Source organism: Sporisorium graminicola, chromosome SGRAM_6 (assembly GCF_005498985.1).
Source record: "Sporisorium graminicola strain CBS 10092 chromosome SGRAM_6, whole genome shotgun sequence".
Taxonomy (NCBI): Eukaryota; Fungi; Basidiomycota; class Ustilaginomycetes; order Ustilaginales; family Ustilaginaceae; genus Sporisorium; species Sporisorium graminicola.
The window spans coordinates 788,481-813,563 of record NC_043736.1 but is presented as its reverse complement, the minus strand read 5'-3'; the positions used below and the strand labels follow the sequence as shown (position 1 = coordinate 813,563).

General features: G+C 57.2%; 7 protein-coding genes across 7 annotated transcripts; 4 read left to right on the top strand and 3 right to left on the bottom strand.

Moving 5' to 3' along the window:
- Positions 1 to 3,336: 3,336 nt before the first annotated feature.
- EX895_005413 (uncharacterized protein) lies at positions 3,337 to 6,276 on the bottom strand (the record flags this gene model as incomplete). Its single annotated transcript, XM_029886005.1, has 1 exon — positions 3,337 to 6,276. The coding sequence occupies one exon, from the start codon at positions 6,274 to 6,276 to the stop codon at positions 3,337 to 3,339; it is 2,940 nt and encodes a 979-aa protein (XP_029737857.1).
- A 1,109-nt stretch (positions 6,277 to 7,385) lies between these two features.
- Positions 7,386 to 8,259, top strand: EX895_005412 (uncharacterized protein; the record flags this gene model as incomplete). The annotated part of the gene is made up of 3 exons (XM_029886004.1): positions 7,386 to 7,772; positions 7,924 to 8,003; positions 8,097 to 8,259. The coding sequence occupies 3 exons, from the start codon at positions 7,386 to 7,388 to the stop codon at positions 8,257 to 8,259; spliced, it is 630 nt and encodes a 209-aa protein (XP_029737856.1).
- Positions 8,260 to 9,246: 987 nt separating this feature from the next.
- Positions 9,247 to 10,224, top strand: EX895_005411 (uncharacterized protein; the record flags this gene model as incomplete). The annotated part of the gene is made up of 3 exons (XM_029886003.1): positions 9,247 to 9,441; positions 9,576 to 10,023; positions 10,109 to 10,224. The coding sequence occupies 3 exons, from the start codon at positions 9,247 to 9,249 to the stop codon at positions 10,222 to 10,224; spliced, it is 759 nt and encodes a 252-aa protein (XP_029737855.1).
- A 2,140-nt stretch (positions 10,225 to 12,364) lies between these two features.
- EX895_005410 (uncharacterized protein) lies at positions 12,365 to 15,519 on the top strand (the record flags this gene model as incomplete). The annotated part of the gene is made up of 2 exons (XM_029886002.1): positions 12,365 to 13,183; positions 13,303 to 15,519. 2 exons carry the CDS (start codon positions 12,365 to 12,367, stop codon positions 15,517 to 15,519), a joined length of 3,036 nt encoding a protein of 1,011 aa, XP_029737854.1.
- Positions 15,520 to 16,282: 763 nt separating this feature from the next.
- Positions 16,283 to 19,141, top strand: EX895_005409 (uncharacterized protein; the record flags this gene model as incomplete). The annotated part of the gene is made up of 1 exon (XM_029886001.1): positions 16,283 to 19,141. The coding sequence occupies one exon, from the start codon at positions 16,283 to 16,285 to the stop codon at positions 19,139 to 19,141; it is 2,859 nt and encodes a 952-aa protein (XP_029737853.1).
- A 310-nt stretch (positions 19,142 to 19,451) lies between these two features.
- Positions 19,452 to 20,435, bottom strand: EX895_005408 (uncharacterized protein; the record flags this gene model as incomplete). Its single annotated transcript, XM_029886000.1, has 1 exon — positions 19,452 to 20,435. The coding sequence occupies one exon, from the start codon at positions 20,433 to 20,435 to the stop codon at positions 19,452 to 19,454; it is 984 nt and encodes a 327-aa protein (XP_029737852.1).
- A 538-nt stretch (positions 20,436 to 20,973) lies between these two features.
- Positions 20,974 to 23,718, bottom strand: EX895_005407 (uncharacterized protein; the record flags this gene model as incomplete). Its single annotated transcript, XM_029885999.1, has 1 exon — positions 20,974 to 23,718. The coding sequence occupies one exon, from the start codon at positions 23,716 to 23,718 to the stop codon at positions 20,974 to 20,976; it is 2,745 nt and encodes a 914-aa protein (XP_029737851.1).
- Between the last annotated feature and the right edge of the window lie 1,365 nt (positions 23,719 to 25,083).

The following is a 25,083-nucleotide window of genomic DNA, read 5'->3' as shown; positions in this document are numbered from 1 at the left end:
AGAAGATTTCGGACAGATGGTCGGGCAGGTGAGAGCCCAGAGTAAGAGTGAGCACCGGAGCAAAGGGCCCTTTTCGGTTTTGGTTGTGCGCATGAACAGTATCCAAAGTTGCTCTCCAGCCTTGGTTTGCAAAACACAAACAAGCAAAAGTCTACGGCAGTGTCGTGCTCATTCCACGGCAACACGCTCCTGCTGCTGCTGCTACTGCTGCTGCTGCTGCACAAACAGCCAGAAGCGTCCATGTGCAAAGCTGCAAAAGCCGATGCGTCTCCTGGATGCTCTCGTCGTACCTGACATTCGTCATTTGCACAGTCCTCAGCTGGAACGTTGGACGGTAGGACAGCTCTGCCTCGCATGCGGGTCGTAAACGGTTTCAACACATTGTGACACATGCGTTCGGAAGCGAGTTTGGTCAGAGCGCAGAAGAAAGAAGCTGACACGACGGCAGAAAGGCGAATGCGGTGGACATGGGCTGTGCTATTTACGGCTGTTTCCGCTCCGTAAAAACGTCGTCGAGGCGACTTTGACCGGTGTATTCGAATCATGTCTACATGCATGAAACAAGGGCGCATCACGGCTGCTGCAAAGGGTACCAGACGAGATAGTCGATGGACCGATAGAGCGCCGTCATTTGCATGGTTCTCCTCGTCGCCCTCACGCACTCGAGCAGTCTGGTCGGCTAACGGAGTGAAAAAAGAGCGAGCACTGTTGGTCGGAGCCTCAATTGACATCTCTGAATAAAACTTTAAGAAAACGCAAAACGTGGTCTCTTGCCTGCACGGGCTTGTCGACCAGCTGGCGCTGACAGTCAGGAACCTGTGGTCCGAGGTCAGGTGCCTTCGGTAGACGTGCAGCTACGAGCCACTGACCGCACTTGTGCGTACCGTTCTCCCCTCTGACTTCAGATCCCGGTCGGAGAAATTGAGCCTGTACCAGTGCAGAGCATGCTGTGAGCGGTCCGACGTCGTCCGATCCAGCGACTCGCCGGTCTCTCGAGAGACGGCAAACAGGCTTGTTGCCAGCGAGTGCCCGCCGACTCTACATACTTTCCTTGCTGTTCCAACCAGAATTCGGATTGAAGAGGGGTTGACTCAAGAAGGGCCTGTAGTTGCACCGCCATCAGCACAACCATGCGAACGAGGGGACCGACGCGCGTCGTCTCGCTCTACGAGTTTTTCGTGTTCGATGGAGGATGCGAGGCGTGATCCCGCTGGCTGAGGGTTCATGGTCGTACGAATCTTAGCCCGAGAGGGAGAGAGAAAGCGGTGCCAGCTCGGTGTCGGTATCGGGACCCAAAAAACAGTCTCGACCCTTTTCGACAAAAAAAAAGAGACATTTTCTGGTCGCTGGCTGGAATGTCAGCTGTCACCATGGCCATGCCACGCTGTACCATGCCACGTTCGAGAGTTCTGGTCTGCCTTTCGGAAATATAGCCCAACCGCGCTCCAATTCTCCTCGAGCCTGAACAACAGGCTCCACTGCGTCTGTGCTCCCATCGCAGTCGGTCTCGTCGTGGACATTTTCTTCGTTTGTCCCCGCAGCATTGATATTGGTCTGTACTCACGACCCAAATCGTAGCTTGCATCTCAGGTTCGATTCCTGGCTTTCGGCGCTGTACATTGTGCTGGAATTTAGACGGGTGACTGCCAGTGTGTGGAACGCTATGAGAGTGGCCAGGTTCGTCACATACAGTACTGTATGATTGAATCGCTTCGCATCGAGACACGTCGTTCAACCAGAAAAAAGGGCCAACCTCGGAGCAAGGCAGAGACCCAAGGCCGAGAGCGCTGCACAGAAGAGCCAACCATGACATGTACCAGATGTCAGCTTCTGGATACAGTATTTGGGACATGGCCCTCGTTGCTGGTTCTGACCAAGGCGGGATGCGCTCCATTCGCCCTCGTCAACCATGTGTCGTCGGCCAAGTCGGTCTTTAAAAAGCCGAGCTCCAGCTGTGTCTATTTTTGATCAAATTTGTTATGAGCGAGCATCTTTGGAAGCTTTTTCGCTTTTCCTCTCTTTAGAGTCTTGGACGACTCTTCATCAGGATGATTCTATGGTAATAGAAGATTCGAGGGCAATGCTGTCGTATGAAGGAGCGCGCGTGTCCGAGCGTATAACAGGGGCATAAATTCAAGTGAGCCATGGGGAGCAAGCTTCACTACGCAATGATCAGCAAACTGGAAAGGGTTGGCGGTCCAGCTTCGGCTAGATTGAACCGAGACCCTCATCTGGCCGTCGGACTCCGAAGGGTCGAATCTCGCAGTTGGCGACAGATTCATCGAGATCTTTGGGATTTAGTGTGCAGCGTTCTTCGCGCTCAAAAGCAAAAGCAGAAAAACACGATCAATGTTCTCGCGGACCGGCATCCGGCCTCGTTCGGACGGGCAGTGGTGTCTTTGGCCCTTGGACTCGATTCGATCGGATCGACGTTGGCCAGACCGACTCTGTTCACAAAAGAGTCTTCGGGTTGCGAACATAACATCGTCTTCTCTGGCCTCGGCAAAGTTCGCTGATCCAAGGTTCGACCCATGTTGTTTGAGAATGTGAGGGCAGATTGCACGCAAACACGTACGGTTTTGCCGTGGTCTCGCCGCCGACCGAACACCGATCCCGAGTCGGTCTCTGCACCCTTGATCCAACATCATGGTTCGATATTCACGCAGAGGGCCATCGGATGACGCAGATCTCACCAGAGAACGCTCGCGGAACTTCAGCCGCAATGGGTCAGGGCCAGATCCAATACACTTGCCCCTGCACCACGTATGACCACCTCCCGTCATCACCTTCATCTCCGAACAGCATCTCCTTCATCCCCGAACAGAATTGCATCTGAAAACGCCTCAACTCCGATGGCATCATCCGTCCCGGCCAACTAGCTCGAGCTATCTGTCCACGTCTTCTTTCCCCCCCTTGGCCAAGTTCAGAACACTCTCGTCGCCATCAGCGAGCCGCTCATGGCGGACCTGCATTGGCACGTCTGCATCCATTACGCGACCACAACCACGACGCTCTGACTCGACATCAGGAAAATATGTCGTTCCCGCAGGCTCGGCCAACCTCTTTCGTCGGCGCACTTCCGTCATCTTTGATGCAACCCGTTTTTTTGCTGTGCATAATCCCGACTTTCATCCTGTGGTGCTCTAACGTGTTTGTCAATCAAGACAGACCCAAGTCGAGCTGCTGGCACGTATACCGTATGCATTCGCGTTTGTCAAAGGGCTTCCCCTCTGCATTTCGAAGCCCGGACCTGGTTGTCGCATATTGGACGCTCATGTAGGTCTGCTGACATCCTCGCTGCATGGCGTGCGAATGTCTACATCGTTTGTTTTGATTTCATGCTGCAAGTGCGGTCGGGAGAGCCGCTGGCTCCCCTTCGTCCACATCCGATGCAACAGGCAGGCTCGTCCGCGATCCAGCCATCGGCGTCGTCGCAGAATGATCATGGCCCGACCTTGCCTGCAAGGCGTGTGTCTCTGCTGCGAACAACGCCCCCGTCTGGTCCACCGCTGCCGTAGCAGGGGCATCTGGCTGACCCAGCGTCGGGATGGCCGGAGAGCCGCCCGGAGATCGCAGCGCACTGAGATACTCATCCTCTGTCATTTCCGCGCCGAAGCGAGAGGCAAGCGGATCTTTGAAGCTCGACATATGGCTCGGCCGCGACAAGAACGATCGTTGCGCAGCGGTGCCAAAATGGCCAGCTCCACTGTAGACGCTGCCAAATGTGCTGATCTCGCCCTGAGAATCCGAGCCGTTTCCATGCTTGCGCGCTTTTTGCGCCATCCAGCCTCGTCGGTTGTTCTTATGCGTGGGCGAGCCGGCACGAGCACCTTGACCTTCTCCGGCGCTGCGGTTGCGTCCGTTGGAAGCACCCTTGGATCCGAGGCGTAGTGCACGCAACAAATTGTCCATGGCATCCTGTGCCTCGTCTTCACTGAGTATACTGGCGAGCACGCTGATCATCTGCAACAGACGCAACGAGACTTGCTTGATGCTATCGTCGTCGCCGCCGCCAGCACTGGTGCTGGTGGCCTCTGCAGCGGAGAAGGCGGGATCCAGCTCCGTGAGATGGGCAAAAAGGTACAAGAGTCGTTCGTTGATGGGCATAAGCACCTGGTCTCGAAAGACGACAAGCAGGATCTTGCGAACGTCGATGCGTTGTAAATCCAAGTTGACGTTAGCCGCTCCTGATAGGATGCCTGCAGCTCCGGACTGCGCATAGTGGGCGCTCGTGCCGAAAGGATTGCTACTACCTGTCCCACCTGCTGACGTGCTGTACGTGGAAGAGCCGGCGGCGACAAGACTGCGCAGCGTGGGGTCGGTATGGAAAGGGAGGAAGCAGGCTTCGCAATAAGGAAGCACCTGGCCTAGGAAAAACGTCCAAACCTCCACCAATCTCAACAAGAGGCGTGTATCTTGCAGGCCCTGGAGTTTAGAGTTGAGCGTCAACGTTCCTGTTGACGTCAGTGAAATCAAGTCGAGGGTGAGGGATTCGATAGCATGGGAATGACCACGGTCGAGCGTCTTGCGTACGTGCAGGCTGACCATCTCGTTGATCTCTTCGATGCTGGTGCGCAGCGCCTCGCCGTTGAAGAGCGGCAAGACGCGGATGCAAATCATCTGCCAGGTGTCCGACGAAGTGCCCGGACCGAATGGGAAGCTGACTCCGCCTGGATTCGGAGAAGTTGCGCCTGCAACGTTTCCCGGCGTGCCAGCGCTGACAAACTGGGTATTGGGAGTTTGAGGGGCTCCCAGGGTGCCTCCAACACCTGGCGACGAGGGATAGCCCGGCCGATCGACTGTGCCACCTGCGCCAGCTCCTCCCGTTACGCTGATCGAGCCGTGACGATCAGTTGCGAGTGTGGAGGACGAAGCAGAGGAAGGATAGTAGCCGATTGTGCTGCTCGACGATGACGGACCTGCTTCGGATCCAGCGAGCATGGAAGCAGCACCTGCGCGTTCGAGTTCTCGTGCCATCATTCTGGAGTCGTACGAGTTAAGACTGCGACTGGATGCTGGAGTGGTTGTGAGGTTCTTGGACGTGCCGATACCAGACAAAGCGGCACCTGTCGCCGGTGTAGATGGGCCGATTGCAGTGCTGGGGTGGTTGGAAGAGCTGGTGGCGTTGGAAGCGATCGATGCCAGGGTTGCCGAAGATGGCAGGCCAACGGCGGCGGCTGCAGCTGCCGAAGCGGGTTGAGACGGCAGCGCGGCTCCTGAGCCCGAAGTGGCGCCCGCCGATGGCTTGGAAACTGCACCGCCGCCAGCCAGATGCGCGGCCATGCTGGCCGCCGAAGTGGCGGATCCTTGCTGCGAGGTGAAGCCGCGTAGATGGTCGGTCTGATTCTGGCAGAGGATGCGTACGTAGATGGGGCGCGCCGCGGCCGACTCGGATAAAGGCAGAGCAGCATTGGCGAGCGTCTTTTGCTTTGCATCGACGGGCCCCTCAACAAGGTCGGTCTGCACCTCGCCAAAATCGGTGTATTGGGGCTGCGCGTCAGAACGAGCTAAAGGTGTGGTCGCTTGGGTCGTCGATTCGTTCGCAATCGCAGTTGGCAATGCTGAAGAGTCAGGGTCCGTTCCTGAAGGAATCTCGGCGTCGCCTAGGAGCGGCACAGCTATCTCGAGACGAGACCATCCGGTGTTTTCGAGACGTACTCGCTGGTAGGTAGAGTTTGGATCTGGCCATGGACTTGACGAGGCAGATGACGAGTCGTGAAGTGCCATAAAGACGCGTAGGAGCTCGGCAATGGCGATGCCGTGAGCAACGATGCAGATATGCACAATGTCACTCGCAACAGCAGCACCGTTTCGAGAGACAGGCGTCTTGCGCAGCGCTTCGATGCGTGGAAGGATGAACTGGCGCACCGCTTTGGCTATTCTGGCGTTGACCTCTTCGAGTGATTCGCCGTCGGGAAAGTGGAACTTGCGCGCATTGTCGCCACTCGAGCCTGCCATCCACTCAGCTTGCGCATAGCTCTGACCCTCGGCCTGTCCGAAGTTGATTTCTCGTAGCGATTTGGACTGCACCAAGGGAGGCGGCGGGATGGAGCGATTTGATTTGAGGATCTCGTCGGCAGTCATCGCTGCGCGCTTTAGGTCGCTGCAGTAGATGGCGGTGAGCGGTACATTGGCAAAAGACTGGCCCAAGGCTCTTGCTTGGTTGACGCCGTTGATGGTGAGGGGCGTGTCGCGGAAGCCGGCCCAAACGCCTTGCTGATTGTCTTGTGACTCTCCGTGACGGACGAGCGTCACGAGCAAGCGGTTCAACGCCATGACAGCAACAGTGTCAGCGCGGTCATAGGGGAAGCTTGCGGTTGTCTGCAACAAAAGCTGGTCTAGATTGCGCCTCGGGGCATCCGAAGGCGTGAAGAGAAGTGCTTGCGAATATAAACTCGTTCGGGCGCGCTCCGAGTCGAGCCAGTCGAGAGAACAGCCAAGACTGGGTCGCGTTTTCCTTCGAAAAGGGCTGGCGGCCAAAAGGTATTCTGATGGTTGAGATGATGGTGAGATGCTCACTTCATCAGGTTATAGCAAAGGTCGACGACGACAGTTCCAGGGTCCGTGCTCTTGGCTGGGCGAATTTTCCCTGCCACCCAAAGCGGACCCTTGAAGTTCACACACCAAAAGTCATTCCGCACACCAAAGTCATTCCGCTGTCTTCGAATCACGAAATTTCGACGCAGCTTTGCGCTTAGTCGTGTAGAGGGCGGGCTGACGCAATAAAGAAGAAACATACAAAGCAATCATGAGAAGAGGAACAACGAGGATGGCCTTCTGCTCTCGACACAGCAGCCTCGTCATCGCTGCTATGCGCTTTGCTGCAATACAATATCATCTTCCCCCTGGGAAGGTGGCTGCTTGACATGCTCACGCAGAGGACCCTGAATCTTAGTACGTTTGGTAGACATCGGTAGATTGCTATCCCGATTCATGATTCAGGAAGCTTACGCCTTTTGATGTCATTTCTGGCAGCACCGAGCACACCGCTTTGCCCAGAGAACATCATCCCGTCAAGACGAGCTCGTTCTAGTTGCTATGCTTCAGATATCGTATGGAGCAGAGCTTTGCTTTAGTTCGAGACAGGGTTTGGAAGAAGAAGACAAGACGAAGGGAGTCGGAGGCAAGCAGAGCGAAACAGAAGGGATGAGCGGCGTTTCTATTTTGAGAGAGACTCGGAGAAAAAGAGAGCCTCGGCTAATCAATGCCCCGCGTATTCACTGGGATCTCAGGGTGGCGCGAGCGTTTTCGTTTGGAATCCGCTCACGCTTTCTTCCTCTTGGCCCCAACTACACGATCGAGACTCATCATCTTCTCACCACTTCATCCTTCGCTGCCTACCTTTGCTTCCCTCTTATCATCTCTAAAGTACCCTCCTAATCACAATGGCTTCCGCTAAAGAGTACAAGGTTGTGTTGGCCGGTCAGTTCGGCACGGGCAAGACCACATTTGCCACCCGCGTCAGGTCGGCCAAGTCGAACAAGAAGGAGATCAAGGCGCTCAAGACGACGCAGTATCCGGTCAAGCTGCACACTTCAGCTGGCCAGGTCTTGCTCAACCTTTTCGATACCAACCTGCACGCCAAGGGTGGACTGCCAGACGACGGCTTCTTCCGCACCGCCGACGCCGCCATCGTGTTCTTCGACCTGACGAAAGAGGACAGCTACACGGCCATGGAGGACTGGTACGATGCTGTTATCAAGGCCAACGGACGCAGAGGTAGCGAGCCGCTCCCCATCGTCGTTGTTGGTACGAAGGCGGATGACATCAAGGTAAGTCTTCTGATCCTTCGTCGCCGCTCGTGTTGACAATCTACCTTTGACTGAAGGTATCGAGCTTCAGTGCCATAAGCAAGGGTGAACACGACGCACTGACCGCCTCTAACTCTCATTCGCCATGCTCTTCGTCTTGACGTTGTGACAGGGCCGAGAACTCAAACCAGAAGCAATCGAATTCCCTCGCAAGAAGGAGCATCCGTATCGCGAGATCTCTGCCGATGCCAAGTGAGTATATGAGATAGACTGGCCTATTTCGCCCAACGCACGCACTGACCTATCTTTCTCGCTTCCATCGTCTTGTTGCTCGCCCGCCATCAGCTACGGTGTCAAGGAGCTTCTGCTCGATGTCTGCAAGGGTCTGCTTGGCGACTCGGTCCAGCTAACCGACGCTGTGGACTTGGAGAAGCCCAAGATCGACAAGATCGACGAGGAGCAGCTCGAGAAGCTTTTCAGCGAGTACGAGAAGGCTGCCTCCCATTGATGGCATTCTGACCATATCGCAGCCCTGTATAGAGTGCAAAGAGTCGCAAGAAGTAGCCAAATTTCAGTCTCACAGTCGACATTGCTCAATCGCTGTCTCTTTGCCTGGCCAAACTACTCAATCATCGCGCGCATTTGCGGTGTCAGAGGCGTTCTTTCGGCCATCTCAAAAGATTTCGAAGAGAGAGCATTTGATCGGAGAAAGCGAGGTGACCGTTGTGAGTCGGAGATCTGACCTGCGAGATCGTCTGCGGGAAGCGACCGACGTTGATCTTGCGATGCGGAAAGGAAGCTGCAGAATCGATGATGTATTTTGCGTCGAGCGCGATTTCAGAAGAAACAAAAGAAAGCGGACCGTGTCGAAAGCTGCTGATTCACCATTTCCTGCAGGTGCGCTTTCAGGACCCTTGCTTGGATTGTAAAAGTTAAAAGCGGCACAAGCTGGGATGAGGTAACTTGGCCTCGCTCGCCCTTTCTCGTGGCGTGGCTTAGCACCGTTGCGAACATCGACAGCCGAATGAGAAGCGCAAACTTCGAGATTGAAGCGGAGTGAGAGTGAGAGTGAGAGTGAGAGTGAGTATCAGAGTCAGAGTTGTAGCACGTTGTCATGTGGCTTTTGTCTCATTTCGCTCCTCGTTGCGTGTGAATGAGAGGCCGTGCTTTTGTCAGCCTGATGCCAAGTGAAGCTGAGGACCGCTTATCGGGACTGAAGGTGCACCAGCGGTTTCGACGATCGTCTCCTCTGGTCTCCTCTTATCTGTCTCTGGCTCAGTTGGTGCTGACTTGCTCCGGAGGAGCCGACCGCGTCTTCTGGCTTGCTGTTGAAGTGGAGCCCTCGCTCGTCAAACGCCTTATAGACCCTTGCTGCTTGTCACCTTTGGCGTCTTCTCTGACGACCAGCACTATTCGGTCTGTTTCTTACACTTTCTCGAATCGACTCCTACCCCTCACTTGATCGCTATCCGACATCAGCTCGACAGCCTACAATATGTTCGTCACCGGAGGAGGCCAAGGCGAGGTCCCTCGCAAGGTCGATGTCGACCCGTACTTCGACAACACCAAGCTCTTGTACGGAAACGCAGACAGCAAGGTGCCTTATACTCCTCAGAACACGTACAAGGATCCGAACGGCGACCGACAAGACTACCTCGAGCGCACCAAGGGTATGACCGCGATGCAGAAGGTGGGTTCCCGGAACAAGCTGCAGAGCTGCGAAGATGCGCCATGTCGCTTCTTGAGAGTCTTCTGATTCGAGGATTGACGTGTTGACCTCATTCGCTTCTGATCTCCCTTGCCCTTTCTCGCCACCAACGACAGCACGTGGCATTCTTTGATGGCGACTGCGATGGTGTCATCTGGCCCACGGACACCATGTTGGCCTTCCTTTCGCTCGGGTTCGGCTTCGTGCTGTCCACCCTGGCGATGGGCATCATCCACGGGCCGTTCTCGTACCCGACGCTGCCACGCAAGAGCAACAGGGTTCTGAATTGGCTTCCTGACCCTTTCATGCGCATCTATGTGGCCAACATCCATCGCTGCAAGCACGGCTCGGACACAGAGTCGTACGACCGACGCGGTCAGTTTCGACAGAGCCAATTCGAAAGCATCCTGGACGACTACTCGACGCGTCACAACAAGGATGCGCTGTCGTTTTCGGATGCCATGGCTATGATCCGCGAGCGCCGCGACCTCATGGATCCGTTTGGATGGTTTGCGTTCATGTTTGAGTGGGGGAGCACCTATATGCTGCTCTGGCCAGCCGATGGTGAGTGCTGCAGTCAATATCGGTCCTCGAGACAGCTGCGACGAGAGCTGACCTCTTTTTATACGACCCCCTTGCATTGTCCTAGGTTATATGCGCAAGGACGACATGCTGGGCATCTTTGACGGATCGACGTTTGTCGTGCTCGCTCACCGCCACAAAAGCGGGAAAGGAGGCGGAGCTTTCAAGCCCAAGAAGGCCTGAGCTTGATCAGCATTTCCCTCCATCCATTTCTGCTGTAATCAGCTCATCGTATGCCAACTTTGTGCAGCCATGTTTCGATCTCGCCCGGTCAGAGAAGGAGTGTGATGGAAAGTGGTTTTACCTAGAGCAGTTGCTTCCAGCAGATCAGATGAGCGGAATAGCTTCCGAATCGAATAGAGAGAGAGAGAAAGAGATAGAGAAATGGCTTGCATCGTCGAAGCCGAATTTTCTTCTGGCTGCATGCATCTGTGTGTATGCGTGGAAAGCCAATTCGGCGCTCTCCGAAAAGTCACACGCGCACTGTCTCTCTTGGCTGTTGCTGCTTTTACTGCGCACTAAGGGACACTCGCGTGCCGCGCGCAGTTCCGGCTGTTGCGAAGTGTTGGTCTCCAGCCAGCCGAGGGGTAAAAGAAAAGTGTTGCTCTCATCCCCCTCTTTTGTGACGAATGCAAGTCATGTCTGTCGGCGCACATACCTTTGTTTAAGCTTTATTGGTGGGTAAAGGCGGCACTGCAGGATGCAACCAACGCCGCAGCTCCACAACAGCACAGCTCCACAACAGCACAGCTGCACAGCAACGCAGGAAATGCAGAACAGTTTGACAAGCAACAGGGGAAGTAAGCAGGCTGAGGCTGACGCTGCAGCTTGCAGAGCAAGATCGACAGCCGCTTGCTTGCCTTGCTGACGCGCGCTGCGACGCTGCCCGCTCATTTCCTCTCTTCCGCCTTCCGCAAACTTAGCTTTCATAGTGACCAAGATTGTACGTTCGACATCCGAACCATCCTCTGAAGCTTTCATGCCGTCTGATCTGGTTGAGATTTGCACCCTTGCCTTTGACTGCACTCAGCCAGAAGAGACAGAGAGCGCACCCAGGCTATTCCGTGCTCTTGCTACAAGCAGACAGGCTCTTGTGACCAGTCTCTCTTGCATGACGTTTCTTCTGTTCCTAGTGTCAGTCGATCAGGAGGCGTCTGGCCAAAGCTACAACTCATGAGCGTGGCCGGTGCGGCGCTTGGACCCTCTCGCTTCTAGCCACCCACACAATATTGCACGCTCCCCCTCTTCCCCCTCTCCCCCTTTCTCCTTCTGCTCCCGCCTCCATTCGCCATCCTCCTTTCCGCTTCCTTCTTTCGTTCATTGTGTTGACTCTAAGATGGCCGAAGAGGGCGGACCCATCGCCTCGCTCGCCATCATTCATCGTGAGAAGCACCTCAACTGGCTACAGTTGAGATTCTGAGGCCAAACTCTTCATTTGACCCGCCAAGGCCCCTCTGGTTGCACGCCGTATCGCTGCGAGCGCTTTCGAGGCTGACAGGCGTCTCTTCATTTGACATTTCGATCTCTTTCGAGTGTATTGAGACTGCCCCACAATCGGCCTCTCGCTCTCACTCTGCTCTCCCACTGCTTGCATTCGCCCTGCCGCAAAGCATCCTCCCGGGAGAGCAAACTTGCACTTTTATCGCTTTGTTCGGTCCAGCCTTTGATGCAGCTCTCAGATCGCTTCCGATCGCTTCCAGAGAGCGAACAAACCACCACCAAGGTCCCACATCCGCCGTTCAGCTCAGCCTCGTACCTTGCTTTCCCTCCCAATGGCTGGTTCCTTCGACTCGCCGTCAACCAAATGCTCTCAGCGGATCGGACCCACATGCTCTCCAGGTAAGCGGATCCGGGATACTTCACTACGCTAGCTTGGCCATACTGGCGTGTGTAGCGACACAACACCTAGCGACGACCAAGGGCTTCATCCCCCCTGAACGGCTACAGGGGGACGCATAGCCACGCCTCGACCCCCACCACTTCATCTGTTCCATCAATCGCCTTCGCAAGTTTGTTCCCCATTATCACCGTGCAGGGCTCGACGACGACCGTCCCACTCCATTTCATCTTGGTCCACCAAGAGAAACAGCAACAACAACAGCAACAGTAACAGCAACAACAAGAGCAACAACATCCAGCTAGCAACTCGGCATATAATAGCAGGGTCTATGAGGCACCGTTCTGTCATCTTCCTTCTCCTCTTCATCTACTTGCTCTTCTCTGAAAACATTTTGCTGTTGCCATCGTCCAGTCTTCAACCAGCGAAGCTTCGGTCAACTTCGCCCAGCCTTGCTTGTCATTTTTCATCCTCATCGCCACCATCATGCCAGCAAATACAATAAACGATGCGACGCAGACCGCATCGCCTTCCGAGGCTCAGCTCGGTCCGCCTGCCACCATCGAGTTTGCAATGGGCGGCAAGCGGCCGGTGCGCTACAATCGCATGGCTCGCAGCGGTGATTCGGATGCCGCCGTCCTGGGCAAAGGCGGCTTCGGTTGCGTCTACCGCTACGCCATCGATACCTCGTTCACGCCGCCTTCCTCGATGGATCTCTCGCTCTCTCTGAGGTCTGCTACTGCACGTCGCCATGCGTCTGCCTTGGGTTCATCCCCCTCTTCGCACTTCCAGGACGGCCACTCTCCTTCGCGCACTCAGGGTTGCGAGGACGTCGCGGCTACCAACTCTTTCCTCCGACCTGCCTCGCTTGTCGCCGTCAAGCTCTGCCGCACGCCTTGTTCCGGCTCCTTCGACGAGTTGCAAAAGACGAGCTTAGTGGACAAGAGGACCCGACGTGCCGACCTGCAAGACGACTCCAAGGCTCACGTCCGCATCGTCAGGGGCGAAGGACGCATCTTTCAATACCTCCAAGCAGCGCTGCTAGCATCTGGCCGCTCTGACGAACCTCCACTCGTCAAGCTGCTCGCTAACCTCTCTCCCAACGGAACCAGCCGAGACAATGAGCATGATGCCATGGACATCTCCCTGGATGAGGAAGATGGCCCTCCAACGAGACTGCTGGTATTCGAAAAGCTTATCGAGATCGATGCTGAACGCACATCACAAGGCTGGATCAAGTCGAATGCTACCTGGACCCAAGAGCGTGTCGAAAAGGCGGCTTTGGAGGTGATGCAGGGGTTGCAGGTAAGTGAAGCCACTCGAATTACGCTGGAAGGTTGAGGCCAAAGTCGCGCTACACCTGCTTTAGCGTCTGGACTGCTATACTGACGATGTCTTCTACTTGCACAAATCCATCCTTGCAGTTCCTTCACGAGCACAACGTGACGCATGGCGACTTGAAGCCTTCCAACCTCATGCTCGATCCTCGTACTGGTGTCGTCAAGATCATCGACCTCGGCGCCAGTCGCCGATTCGTCAAGCTACCGAACAAGGAGCGCAACAATCGGTCCGCCGTCGAGGAGCAAGATCGTCAGCGGCTGGCAAACGGCCAGCCTATGACTCGGCTCGCCCCGGAGTTCTGTGAAGGGCTTGGATCTCTCACTGGCTCGCCCTACTACATGGCACCCGAGATTCTGCTTCAAGCGACGAGGTATATTGACGTTTCTGGACGCGCTCGGTCAGTGCTGGAAGACTACGAGTACGACTTTGCGAGCTTCCTCCCTCGAGAGCAGTGGAGCATATATCATATCGGTCTGAGCGATCTGCGACGAGGATGGGGAATCTGTGCCGACATTTGGAGCTGGGCTTGCACGGTACAGGCACTGTTGCTCAAGACAGTGGACGAGGACCAGCGGCCCAGCAGCAGCACCATCTCGCCGTACGACTTTTCCTTTTCGCGACACCGTGACGAGATGATTGATCCGCTGTACGAAAAGTCGCCTGGTGTGGATGATGTTCCGCGATTCCACCAATGGTGCCGCGTGCTGCCTTTGCTCATTGTGCGTATCGCTCTCGAGCCGGTACCGTTGACGCCTCAAGCCGATGGTTGTTCCCCTGCGTTGCGATCTGCGCTCAAAGGATCGCTCCGCCATCAGGATCTCAGACCAACGGCAGACGAAGTGGTGCAGATGCTCCAGGCATCGAGACCGTATTCACGGGCGTCTTTTGCTCCAGTAGCTCATTCAAGTGGACGCTCGTACTCGGCGACAAGCAACGCTAGTCCACACCCATCGACTGTCGATAAGGCTCGACGACATTCTCAGCTTGGGCCAGCAGCAAGTGACAAGTCAGCCTCGCCAGGGTTGCTGGGCCCAGAGTTGGAATGCTCGCGCTACACGACTCCGCCGTTGTCGCAGGGGGCTTCGAGCATCAGCAGCGCGCAGCCCACCTGTGAGATAGCTGCTAGAACGGGCTGCCAGGGTGAGACGGCGGATCTCAATCGCAAGGTGCGTTTCGATACGAGCTCAGCGGATTCGAGCTTTTACCCAGCGCCACTGGCGGAGAGCCACCTGAGCAGCGAGAGGGACATGGGAGCGGGCGATGCGATGCCGCGGGGGTTTGAGCTCGTAAGCCCGGCTCGGACAGAGAGGATACGTGCAAGCACTCTGCGTGCAGCGACTCGACCCTCAACGGCTGGGGCTGCACTAGAAACTTCGGGATCGTCGCTTAGAGATGCGCGCTCGGTGCACACAGAGCTGATGGCGGGCGCTGCGATATCGAGGCCGCATCCCTCGACTCCTACAAGCGCTGCCGGAGATAGGTTGCCTGTGCGAGCGAGGACGGATCCGCGCAAAATTGGAGCTGACTCTGGCCGCAGCCGTGCTGGTCTGCCTTTGTCGCAAGGACGTAGCTCTGTCCACAAGCAGCGAGACGGTGATTCCAAAGAGGCGGTCTACGACGGCCTTGGCATCTGCTGGCCGATGGAAAGTATGCGTACTCTGCGGCTGGACGAAGCTGGAGGTTCGCGTCAAATGCCGCCCGGGGTAAGCGCGAGCGTTCCGTCGAGCCCCGTGTCCCATGTGCGAGGAGCATCGATGCCTCTGCTTGCGTCGACGAGCGAGCAAAGAAGCGGAGCGGGTGCAGGCTCGACTCGGCGAGCAGGGGTTGAGGACATTGGCGGATCGCCAAGATGCATCGTTGGAGAGAGCAAGAGCAGCAAGTCGGGCAGCTTGATGGCGACGCTCAAGGAGAAGCAGGTGCGGCTCAAGCAGAGCTCGAAGAAGCTGATGGGCAAGCGTGGAAGCGGTGCTCGTAGCATCAATGAGGACGAAAACAGTTTTAGTCACAGAGGTGGAGACCGAGACGTCAATGCCGTGTACATGTCGGGTCGCGAGGCCGTGGTGGATCAAGGTGTGGATCCGTATCCGATGTCGTCCATGATGCAAAGTGCCACGAGCCACTTGCCGCTGACACCGGTGGTGTCTATGCCGTTGCGAGCCACCTCTCCTAGTACCAGCTACGGACACCAAGGTACAGGCACGATGAGCCGCCGGTCTACGCACCGAACAGCAGGAGGCGAGGAGGAATCGCCGTCCAAGCCCTTGCTGCGTCGGCTGCTGACGTGGAGCACGGCGTCATAGTCATTTCCACCATGGTGTCCGTAGCTCGCCCCCTTTCACATTGCAATGTTGATTGTCACTTTGATCGCAGACCCGACCGATTCAACGAGAGCCCTTGCATGAGAGGGATCAACTAGACGCGCGAATGATGAGATGACGGACCACAAGGACAAAGCATATCAATTGCCGCCGCTGCTGCATCTGCACAACCACGTGAAAACGACTTTTTCGGCCAGTTTTGATGAGATTCTTTATGAGTTTTCATTTTTGCGATCGGCACTGTGACCTGTATACAGTACCAAATCACGCAGGCAAAGATCTCCTCGGGTCGGCCCTTTTCATTTTTCATGTTGTGTTTATTCCGACCGAAGTGGCTCGGTAGTGTAGATACGTAGATGCTCAGTTGCCCACACTCACAACACGCGACGCATTTTCACGTTCAGCTGCAGCAATTGCAAAAGTGACTGCAGAGTTGGAATGGCTTGCATACGGGTCTCCTCTCCCTTTTATTTGGCGCAGTGCGCGAGTCAGGGTCCCTTGCAAACGTGAAACGCTCCTTCACCTTGCTACGACGACATCAAGCAACCTGAACACCACACCAGCTCAAGGGAATCGGATTGCAACAGCAGTAACAGCCACATCGCAACAGCACAACTTTCACTCGGATATCATGGACATGAGGGGTGCTTTGTGAACCGAGTCACTCTCGACAAGCCTGCTATCATCACCGACGAACGCACCGTGCTGATCGTAGGCTCGGACCCCACCCCGACCATCGATAGCAATGTCGGCATCCGCCGCACCCCTCACTGAGGCCACCGCCGCCGCCGCCTCTGCCTCTGGCTCCAAAGCAGCACATCATCGACGCACACCCTCGCTCTTACCTTCGTTCAACTCGCTCGGATCGTTTCTCGCCAGTGCAGGCGGCTTGACTACCGATGGCAGCGCTTCATCTCCCCTGCCAAACGCGAGAGCAGGGGGAGGAGAGGGCGGCCTGAGCACCGATGCGGAGCTCATGATTTCGGATCCTACGCCGACCGAGTGGGCGGACGAGGCGGAATGCAAAGCGGTCCAAGATACGCTGCCCAGCCGGGTTGCGCCACGAAATAACTTGAGTGAGGAGGTCAGGTTTAGGGGCCAGTCGAAACAGTCTACCACCACCATCAACGAGAAGGGGGGGACGTCGTTCATCGCCTTCCCCGTACCCGAGTCGCCTACTACCACTACTACTGCGATGTCGTCGAGTGATGAGAGGCCTGGAGTCGGATCGAGGGCTTCGTCGGCTGCAAGCAGCACCGCGAGGGACTCGGACACTGGGTTGATCTACAGCCCCAAAGCAACAAGGGCGAGTATGAGTTCATCCCTGACCGATACGCCTGCTACATCGGTGCAGTCTCCTGCGGCAACGATGGGTAATAAGGAATTGGATGCTTCCTCGCCGCACCTACCGCCATCCGAGAGCACGGTCAAAGAGCATCAATTCGACGCCTACTCGTCGCGTCAGTACGACCATCAAACACTACCGCGCTCCTTCGCCGCTGCTGCGTCTTTCACCGACACGCGCCAACAAGGCGCATCCCACGCCAGAACGTCGTCCCTCAGTGCTGCCACTGGACGCACCGCTGCAACCCGCCACCTCGACGACCCTCTATCCAGCAACGCAAGCAGCGTCCAGAGGCAAGCCGGGTTCCGCGCACGCTCGATCCACTCGATCCGCGGGTTGGCAGCCGCGTGGGTCCCCGCTCGCTTCGCTGCCACTTCTTCGCAGCCGTCCAGCTCGGCCTCTTCCTCCGCATCGTCCAATGATGGGGAGGGTTCAGACACGAACAGTCCGCGTCGGCGCGATGCTCTGGCGCTGACGACTGTGTCTGGTGAGAAGGGGGTTGTCCGCCATGCAGCGGGGGAGGGCAAGAGGCCGGTGAAGCTGGATCGTCGCCGTCTGGATAAGGCAGTCAGTTTGGCTGTGGAAGCTGCACAGGCGGCGGAGGAGGATGAGCGGGTGTGGGAGGAGAAGAGGCGGGCGAAAAGAGGGGCTGCGACGAGACCGGCGTTGCAAGCCGCATGGTCGGGGTCGAGTCGGAGCAGTGTCGACGACAATCGGCAGCTGGCTCGTCGTGGTGACAGCTCGAGTGCTGACGGCAATGCGAGCCTGACCTCAACTGAAGAGCCAGATGACGAAGAAGACGATCTCGGCTTCTCGCTCGACCTCTACATTTCGTCGTTGGGCTACCTCATTTCGGCCATCTCCGACAAGGAAGCTCCAGGACTCAGCAGCAAACAGAGACAAGACATCCGACAACGCTTGGAGGAAGGCATGGCCAAACTCGGCTTTGACGCCAAAGCCGAGCTCGCCAAAGCCGAAGCCATGAAGCGCGACCTCGAACTCGAGCGCGAAAAGCTGCAGCTGCAACAGCAGGCAGCCGCTGCTGCCGTGTCGCCACAAACGCAGGCCAACGTTGTCCACCACCACTACCATACCGCTGTACCTGCCAATAGCTCGATTTTTGGGGATGGCGCCAACTTTTCGCGAGCCCATGCGGCGGCGAAAGCTTCTTCGCGCGGATCTTCATCGTTGGCGGGAAAGATCAGTGCAAGTGTGTTGGACATTGGGCTGCATATCGGCGCAGGGGCGTTGTCTGCGTTGTCTGCGAATCTTTCAGCTATTGCTCCGCGTGGCGGTGGTGGTGGTGCGGGGAGGAAGACCGAGGTCGGGAAGGGGATGGACGATCCGCGGATTACCGATTTGGACAATGACGAGGATCTGCAGACCGTCGAGCCGGCTGTCGGGTCGCGGCGCGGGTCCGCTTCTCAACCGGCCAGTGGCACAGCAACCCCTCGCACCGCATGGAGCCGAGCCATCAGCCAGAACAACAAGCAGTGGGAGCTCGCCGTCGCATTCGCAAGCACTGCCGCGTCGGCACTCGCTAGCAGTCTCGGAGCCGTCGCGCGCAGTGACGGTGCCATCCCCTCCACCTCCTCGTCCTCTTCCACCGCCATCACCACCTCCACCGCTGCCGCAGGCCCCCTAACACGGGAACAGCAGCAACACCTTGCGCAGTGGGGCCACCTCGACGGCGCGCCGCCGGACGCTTCCGCTTCCGAGTCCGCCGAAGACCGCCTGATCCTGCTCTCCGCCTCGCTCGCTCGCGCGCTCAAACGCTCGCCCCTCCCCTCACAGCTCTACCAGCTGCTCCGGCAGCTCGTCTCGATCCTCGCCGCTATCGATGCGCGCTACAGTCTCACGGAGAAGGGCACGCAGATGGCTGTGCGCGAGACCAGCCGTGCGCTCCGCTTTGTACGCCGTCACGACCTGCATGTGAAAGCGGTCCGCGTCGCATGGGCTGCCGCCGAGGCCGCCGTCGCCGCGTTGGAGGCCTACCGAGACGAAAAGGGCTTCGTCGAGGTGCAGCAGCAACAGCAGAGGAGGATTGCGTCGGGTCAGAGTGAGCCGTTTGACGATGCTGTGACGAACGGCATGTTCGGGACGTCGCCGCCGCCACAGTCGGCGGGGGAGAGCGCGAGGCTGGCGATTGCAGATCTCGCGGCGTTTGAGAAGAAGCTGGATGATGCGGAGAAGAAGATCTTGGAGGGAGCGAGGGGCGGCAAGCAGAGGCAGAAGGTGGAGCGGTCGACGCTCGGATGAGGACGAGGATGAGGTCAGGATAGGACATGATACCCGCGTGCAATACGATTAGGCTCTCTTGGGTTTGGCGTCGAGTACACGGATGTGAACACTCGGCGTTGGGTCTGGGAGGGCTCCTTGATACCCTTTACCATCACCGCACCGCCAGGTTGTGGCCATTCGAGTTTCACACGCACAGAATAGACACACACTTCCAAGCGATGGATCACGGGCATGAAGGACCGAGAAGCGTGAGTTTCATTCATTTGGTCTTTATGTACGGACCACAGCTGAGCAGCTTGGTGGTCCGGAAGAGTTGGCTTGAGGCCGCTCAGGGGTCCCATTCGTCAACGCAGCTGTAGAACTCGTTCAAAATATGTCGCTGAGCCTTGCGGTTTGCCTCGTCGTGCTTGCCGTCGATGTTTCGCACCACGACGTACTTTCGGCCGGTCAGCAACTCCGGGGTCACCTCGTTGAAGCGTTGCGTGTCAGCGTTGATGACTTGGTTCGCGTGTTGCTTGCTGCCCACCACGGCAGCGCCGGCCTCCTGAGCGATGACGATGCCTGCGCACACGTCCCAGGCCCAGCAGCCGATCTCCCAGTAGAGGTCCAAGCTGCCGCTGGCGACGCTGCAAAAGTTGAGTGCGGCGGAGCCGATCGAGCGCACACCCTGGGCGAACTTGCCGCCCTCGACGCCGCCCTCTGCGTCGCCTGTGATCTTTGCAAAGCTCGCGAGCTTCTTCTGCAGCACGGCACTGCGGCGGTCGGAGCCCCACTCGAACGCGACGAGCGCCTGGTTGAGCGCGGGCAGCGGCGTGGGTGCGGCGAGCGGCAACCGCGCCGGCGTTGGGTGCTGCGGCGAAGACACGTAGCTCCCCTTGCCCGCGCACCCGTGGTACAGCGTATCCAGGAAGGGCGCATACACCACTCCGATCGTCGCCTTCCTCCCAATCACAATGCCGATCGAAATGCACGTGTACGGGAAGCCGTGCACGAAGTTGGTCGTCCCATCGATGGGGTCGACGATCCAAGTGGGCGCGTCGCCGATGGCATTCTCCTGCCCAGCCGCCCAGCTCTCCTCCCCGATAAATGCATGCTCAGGGAACCGCGTCGAAATGTCCCGCTTGACGAGCTCCTCGACAGCCTGGTCCGTTTCAGTCACCAGGTCCGCCGTGTTCTTCTTCTGATCGAACCCGGCCGACGACGAAAATCGACGCGAGGATCCCTCCACGATGGCCCGCCCCGCTTTGCGTGCTAGCTCGATCGCGAACGTGTAGATCTCTTGCACCTCTGATTCGCTAAGTGTCGACGACATTTTTTTAAACCGCAGATCGTGTTGATGGTGGTGAACAGTCGAGCACAAGCAAGACCCCATCAAGGATAAAAGAGGGAGCGCCCCGTGCGCGCTTCTGCAACGTGCCCGGTAATTCTCTTTGCTGTAGAATCAGTCAAGTGTAGAATATATCTGCAAGGAGAGGGGACAACAAATACAAGGTGTTACCATCTGTCTCCCAGTTAGTACAATGGTTAGTATAGGGCACTCTCACTCGGCTGTTGTATCAACGGTACAGTCACTGCTCAGATCAGGGTTCGATTCCCTGGCCGGGAAAACAACTTTTTTTTTGTTGCTTTTTTGTTGCTTCAGGACGAAACACTTCTCTGACCGCTCTAGCTGACCGACTTCAAAGGGCAGTACGCCCGCGCCTCCAACACTCATTCTGGACGCACTGCATTCAAGTGCCACCAGACGGACACTCTGCAGGACGTGTGCAACGCAGCAAATGCTCGTATTAAAGAGAAGAAGAGGTACACGGTCCGATACGATCTACGTCCCGGCAGTTCGCTCGTGGTCTCTACGCCGTCTGGTCCATCTCGGCCTTGCCCTCTGGGCTGTCGGCGCCGATCTCTCCCGAGCCATCGGCCAACTCGTACTCCATCATCGTCGACTCGTCCGTCCATCCCAGCGGCGGGCCGTGTCCCGTGACACTGGGATCGTCCGAGGGCGGTAGGCCCAGCTTCTGCCTCAACTCGTGCACCTCCTTCCTGCACACGGCCAGCGCCTCGTCTCTCCGCTCCAAGCGCTTCTTCATCCTAATCAGATACTCGTTGCTGTGCCTGAGCAACGCCACCTTGGATATCGCCTTGTTCGCCGACCGGGCCATCTCCGGATCACCGACATCGCCCGGTTCAAAGTGTTCGGCCTCGCGGTCCTCTTCCGCTCCGTCCGCACCGAGCAGCGATCCGTTGGGCGCGTCCTCGTCCAGCGTGATGGCGGGCAGCAGACCGCGCAGCTCGTCAAAGCAGAACTTGAGCGAATCTCGACGTTTCTGCTCGGCTGCCTTGTGTGATGTTCGCCGCGACTCGAGCCCACCGGCCGACTTGTACGACATCCACGCATCGCGATCCGCTTGCGAAAGTCCTCCCGGCTGGATCGCCATCCCGCTCATTTGCGGTGGCAGGTTGAATGTCACTTTGGGCGCGGATGACTGAGCGGACGAAGGGAAGGGCGCAATGCTGGGGTACACGTGGTGGCCTCCTGGTGCTGGTTGTCCGTGCATGCCCAGAGGTGTCTGCTGCATCATGATCTGTTGTTGTTGTTGCTGCTGCTGCTGCTGCTGTTGCTGTTGCTGGAGATCGTCGCGCGCCTTGCCTTTCGATGTAGATCCACGGTTGTTGGGCGAAGAGGCTTGACGCTGGTCTGCACCGCTGCCAGGGCTGGATCGGATGCCCATGATCGAACTGGGCGTGAGAATCTTGTTGGTGGGTCCAGACGGAGGCGGCATGGCACCGCCACCGGACAGATCGATAGGCGAAGGCGTCGACGAAGTGCCCTCGCTGTGAGGCACGTCAGCGGACTGATGCCTCGAGTGCGATCCCGACCCAGATTCAGCGACAGCCGTGATGGACGCTCTTCGCGAACCAGGGCCCGACGATCCACCATTGGCATGCCCGTTGCCGTTGGCCAGAGGCGTCGCCGTGCTGGGTGAGGCGAGACTGGCTGCATCCTTCTTCTTCTTGATCGAAGGCCCTGCGACGGGCTTGATCAATGGTGAAGGACGCACCTTGTTGGCTCGCGCCTCGGCAGTGGTGCTTCGGTTCTTGCGGATCTTGCTGGATCCTTTGGCGATGAGTGCCAGAGGCGAGGCAGTTGGCGTGAAATTGCTGACTGCGCTCACAGCCGGCGAACCGTGCATGGCAGCGTGCTGAGACGATGGTTGGTGGTGCTGCGGCTGGTGCAGTTGTGCTGGTGGCAGCATCATCTCGCCCAGACTGGGCGGCTGCGGGCCTAGTGCAGGCGAGGTGAGCGGCGAAAAGAGCTCGGACATGACGATGCCCGTGCTGCCCGTGGAAAAGACGCTGGCTGGCGTCACAGCGGGCGATTCGAGCGGCGTGTAGTTGCCAAGGTAGTCGTGGCCGGGTCTGTGCTCGACACCAACGCTTCCAGGATGTGAGTTAGGCTGGATGGTGAGCGGCGACATGAAGTTAGCCGGGCCCGGTGGACACGCAGAGCTGTTGAACGGACCAGAACCCATGGGAGTGATGAGACCGTACTGAGCCAGCACATTGGACTGGTCACCAGCGGTACCGGCGTGGCCCTGAGCACCGTTGGCCTGCTGTGGTTGTTGATGTTGCTGCCAAGCATTGTGAGCTTGCGCTTGCGGTTGTTGCTGCTGCTGCTGGAACTGGGCAGCCTGAAGAACGTTGTGATGTGCACTCGGGTTGTTGCCTGCAGCAAAAGCGTTTTGCAGCGCCATCAGCAAGCTCTGCGACTGCCCTGGCGAGAGCTGTCCGGCGGACCCAGAAAGATTGAGCTGGAGGTTGGACGGGGGACCGCTAGCGTTTTGCGCATTGTGCTGCTGCTGCTGCTGTTGATGTTGCGCCTGTTGGTGGTGCTGTTGCTGTTGCTGGCCTTGTGACTGTTGCTGGTGCTGAAGCCGCGAGAGCTGGTCAAGTTGCTGCTTGAGAAGGGCAGTCTGCATGTTTTGGATACGCTCGGTCCTTTCGCGCTCGATAAGCATTCGCTGCAAGTCGGAAATGGAGAGCTGAGGAATGTGGTTCAGCTGCTGCTCGTTGTTTTGCGACTGAGATGACTGCATGGGCGGAGCGGCTTGACTCTGTTCGGCAGCAAAGTTGCCAAAGTTGATGTCGGAAGGCGCGGCGGATGCTTGGCGGTTGTGACCGTGCTCGCTGCTACCAGCTTGTGGACTGGCAGAAGAGTTGTTGTCGAAGCGGTTGCGGCTGAAGGCTAAGGGTGAGCCGGCGTGCGAGGCGCTGTTGAGGTAGACGCCGGCGTTGTGGGAATTGGAAGCCGAATGCAGTGAAGCATTGGCGTCGGACGAAGCACCGGCGTGAGGCAAAGTAGCCGCCGAAGGGCTTGGATGATGGCTGACCGGCGCTGAGCCAGCTTCGGACTGTGGATTGTGATGTTGAGATGGGACGGAAGCAGAAGCATCGGTGCTGGGGAAGATGTTGAGATCTTCAAGACCCGAGTTGGCGGTGGAAAAGTCGGGGTTACCGAAATCGAATGTGTCCATGAAGGAGTTGGGTGTTGAAGACGAAGGAAAGGGATTATTCGACAAAGCGGGACTGTTCTGCATGGTGCCTAGCTATCGATCTGGGAGAGGAGGGGTTCCAGGCGCCGTGCAAGGCAGGTGCAGTGCGCGTCGATGTGAAGGGAATGGAAGAAAGGCCGGAGTAGCCAAACCGAACGGAGGGACGCTGATCGCAGGTGCTGATATGGCGATGGAGCGCACTTCTGCCGAGTGAATGGCTGACAAAGGATCAGCTCGAATGACTGCCTTTCGATGTGATGTTGTGCGATGTCGTCGAGAGAGGCGATGGGGCCAATTCGGTACGTGGTGCCCGAGTCTGACCTCGAGAGGAAAGCTTGGCCGAGGAGATGGACGGATGGAAAAGGCCGAGCGCCGAAAGGAGTGGCGTGCAGTAAAAGAATCGACCCTGACGACCAAGAGGGAAGATCGGATGGATATGAGCGACACGAGAGCGCGTAGGAGGGTGATGTTGGTGGATGGTAAAGCGGAAAGCTGAACTGTGAGATGGTGGCTGTTTGCCATCAAAGACAACGACGATGAGACGATTCCAAAAAATGCTCGAGCAGATCCAGGTCAGCAGCCGGAGCAGCAGCAGCAAGTCAGGACAGTCTTCCCCTGTGCGAATGAGAAAAGCGTCTGTGTGCCTTTCTACTGTACTTTCATTTTTTCGATTTTTCTAATTTAATTTATTTTTTGGAACAGGCGTTGAGAGGCACTCTGACTGTTGCGGATTGGGAATTTTCTATGTCGAAGAAAGTTGGCCACCAAAAGAAAAGGAAATCGGGAAAGGGGAAATATTAAACAAAAATGGGAAGCACCGGACAGCAGGAAAGGTACACGCGCAGAGAGAGAGAGAGAGAGAGAGAGAGAGAGACGCACAGCGCAGCGAGAAGGTTCTAACCGGATCAACGCGGTTTAGAGAGACAGAGACCAGGTGTTGGCTGATTATGACCTTCGGAGCGTAGGACTTCCTAGGCCTGCGACTGCAACTCCGTTGGCACTCAATACAGGCTCAGCTTGGCGGTCCAAAGAGCCGCACCGCCGATGGATGGCCAAGGAGAGGGATACCCTGCTTGAATGGAACCAGAGATGGGGGAAGCAAGGGAGCGAGCGAGACGGGCACTGAGCTTCTAAACAGAGGATTTTCTGGCAGGAACAGCAGCGCGCATCACGGTTCCATCGCAGTCTCAGCTCTTTCCGCACACGCTGTGCACCCAGAAGCGAAGTTAGGCGAGAGAGAGGGAGGGAGGGAGGGAGGGAGAGAACACCGCGTCGTTTGCTCACCCGTCAACGCCGGCGAGGACAGAAACAAGCTGGCTTTCAGCTTCACTCTCGCTCTCACACACCCGACAAGCTGCTGCTGCTGCTGCTGCTGCTGCTGCTGCTGCTGCTTGTTTGCCTGCTTTCGAA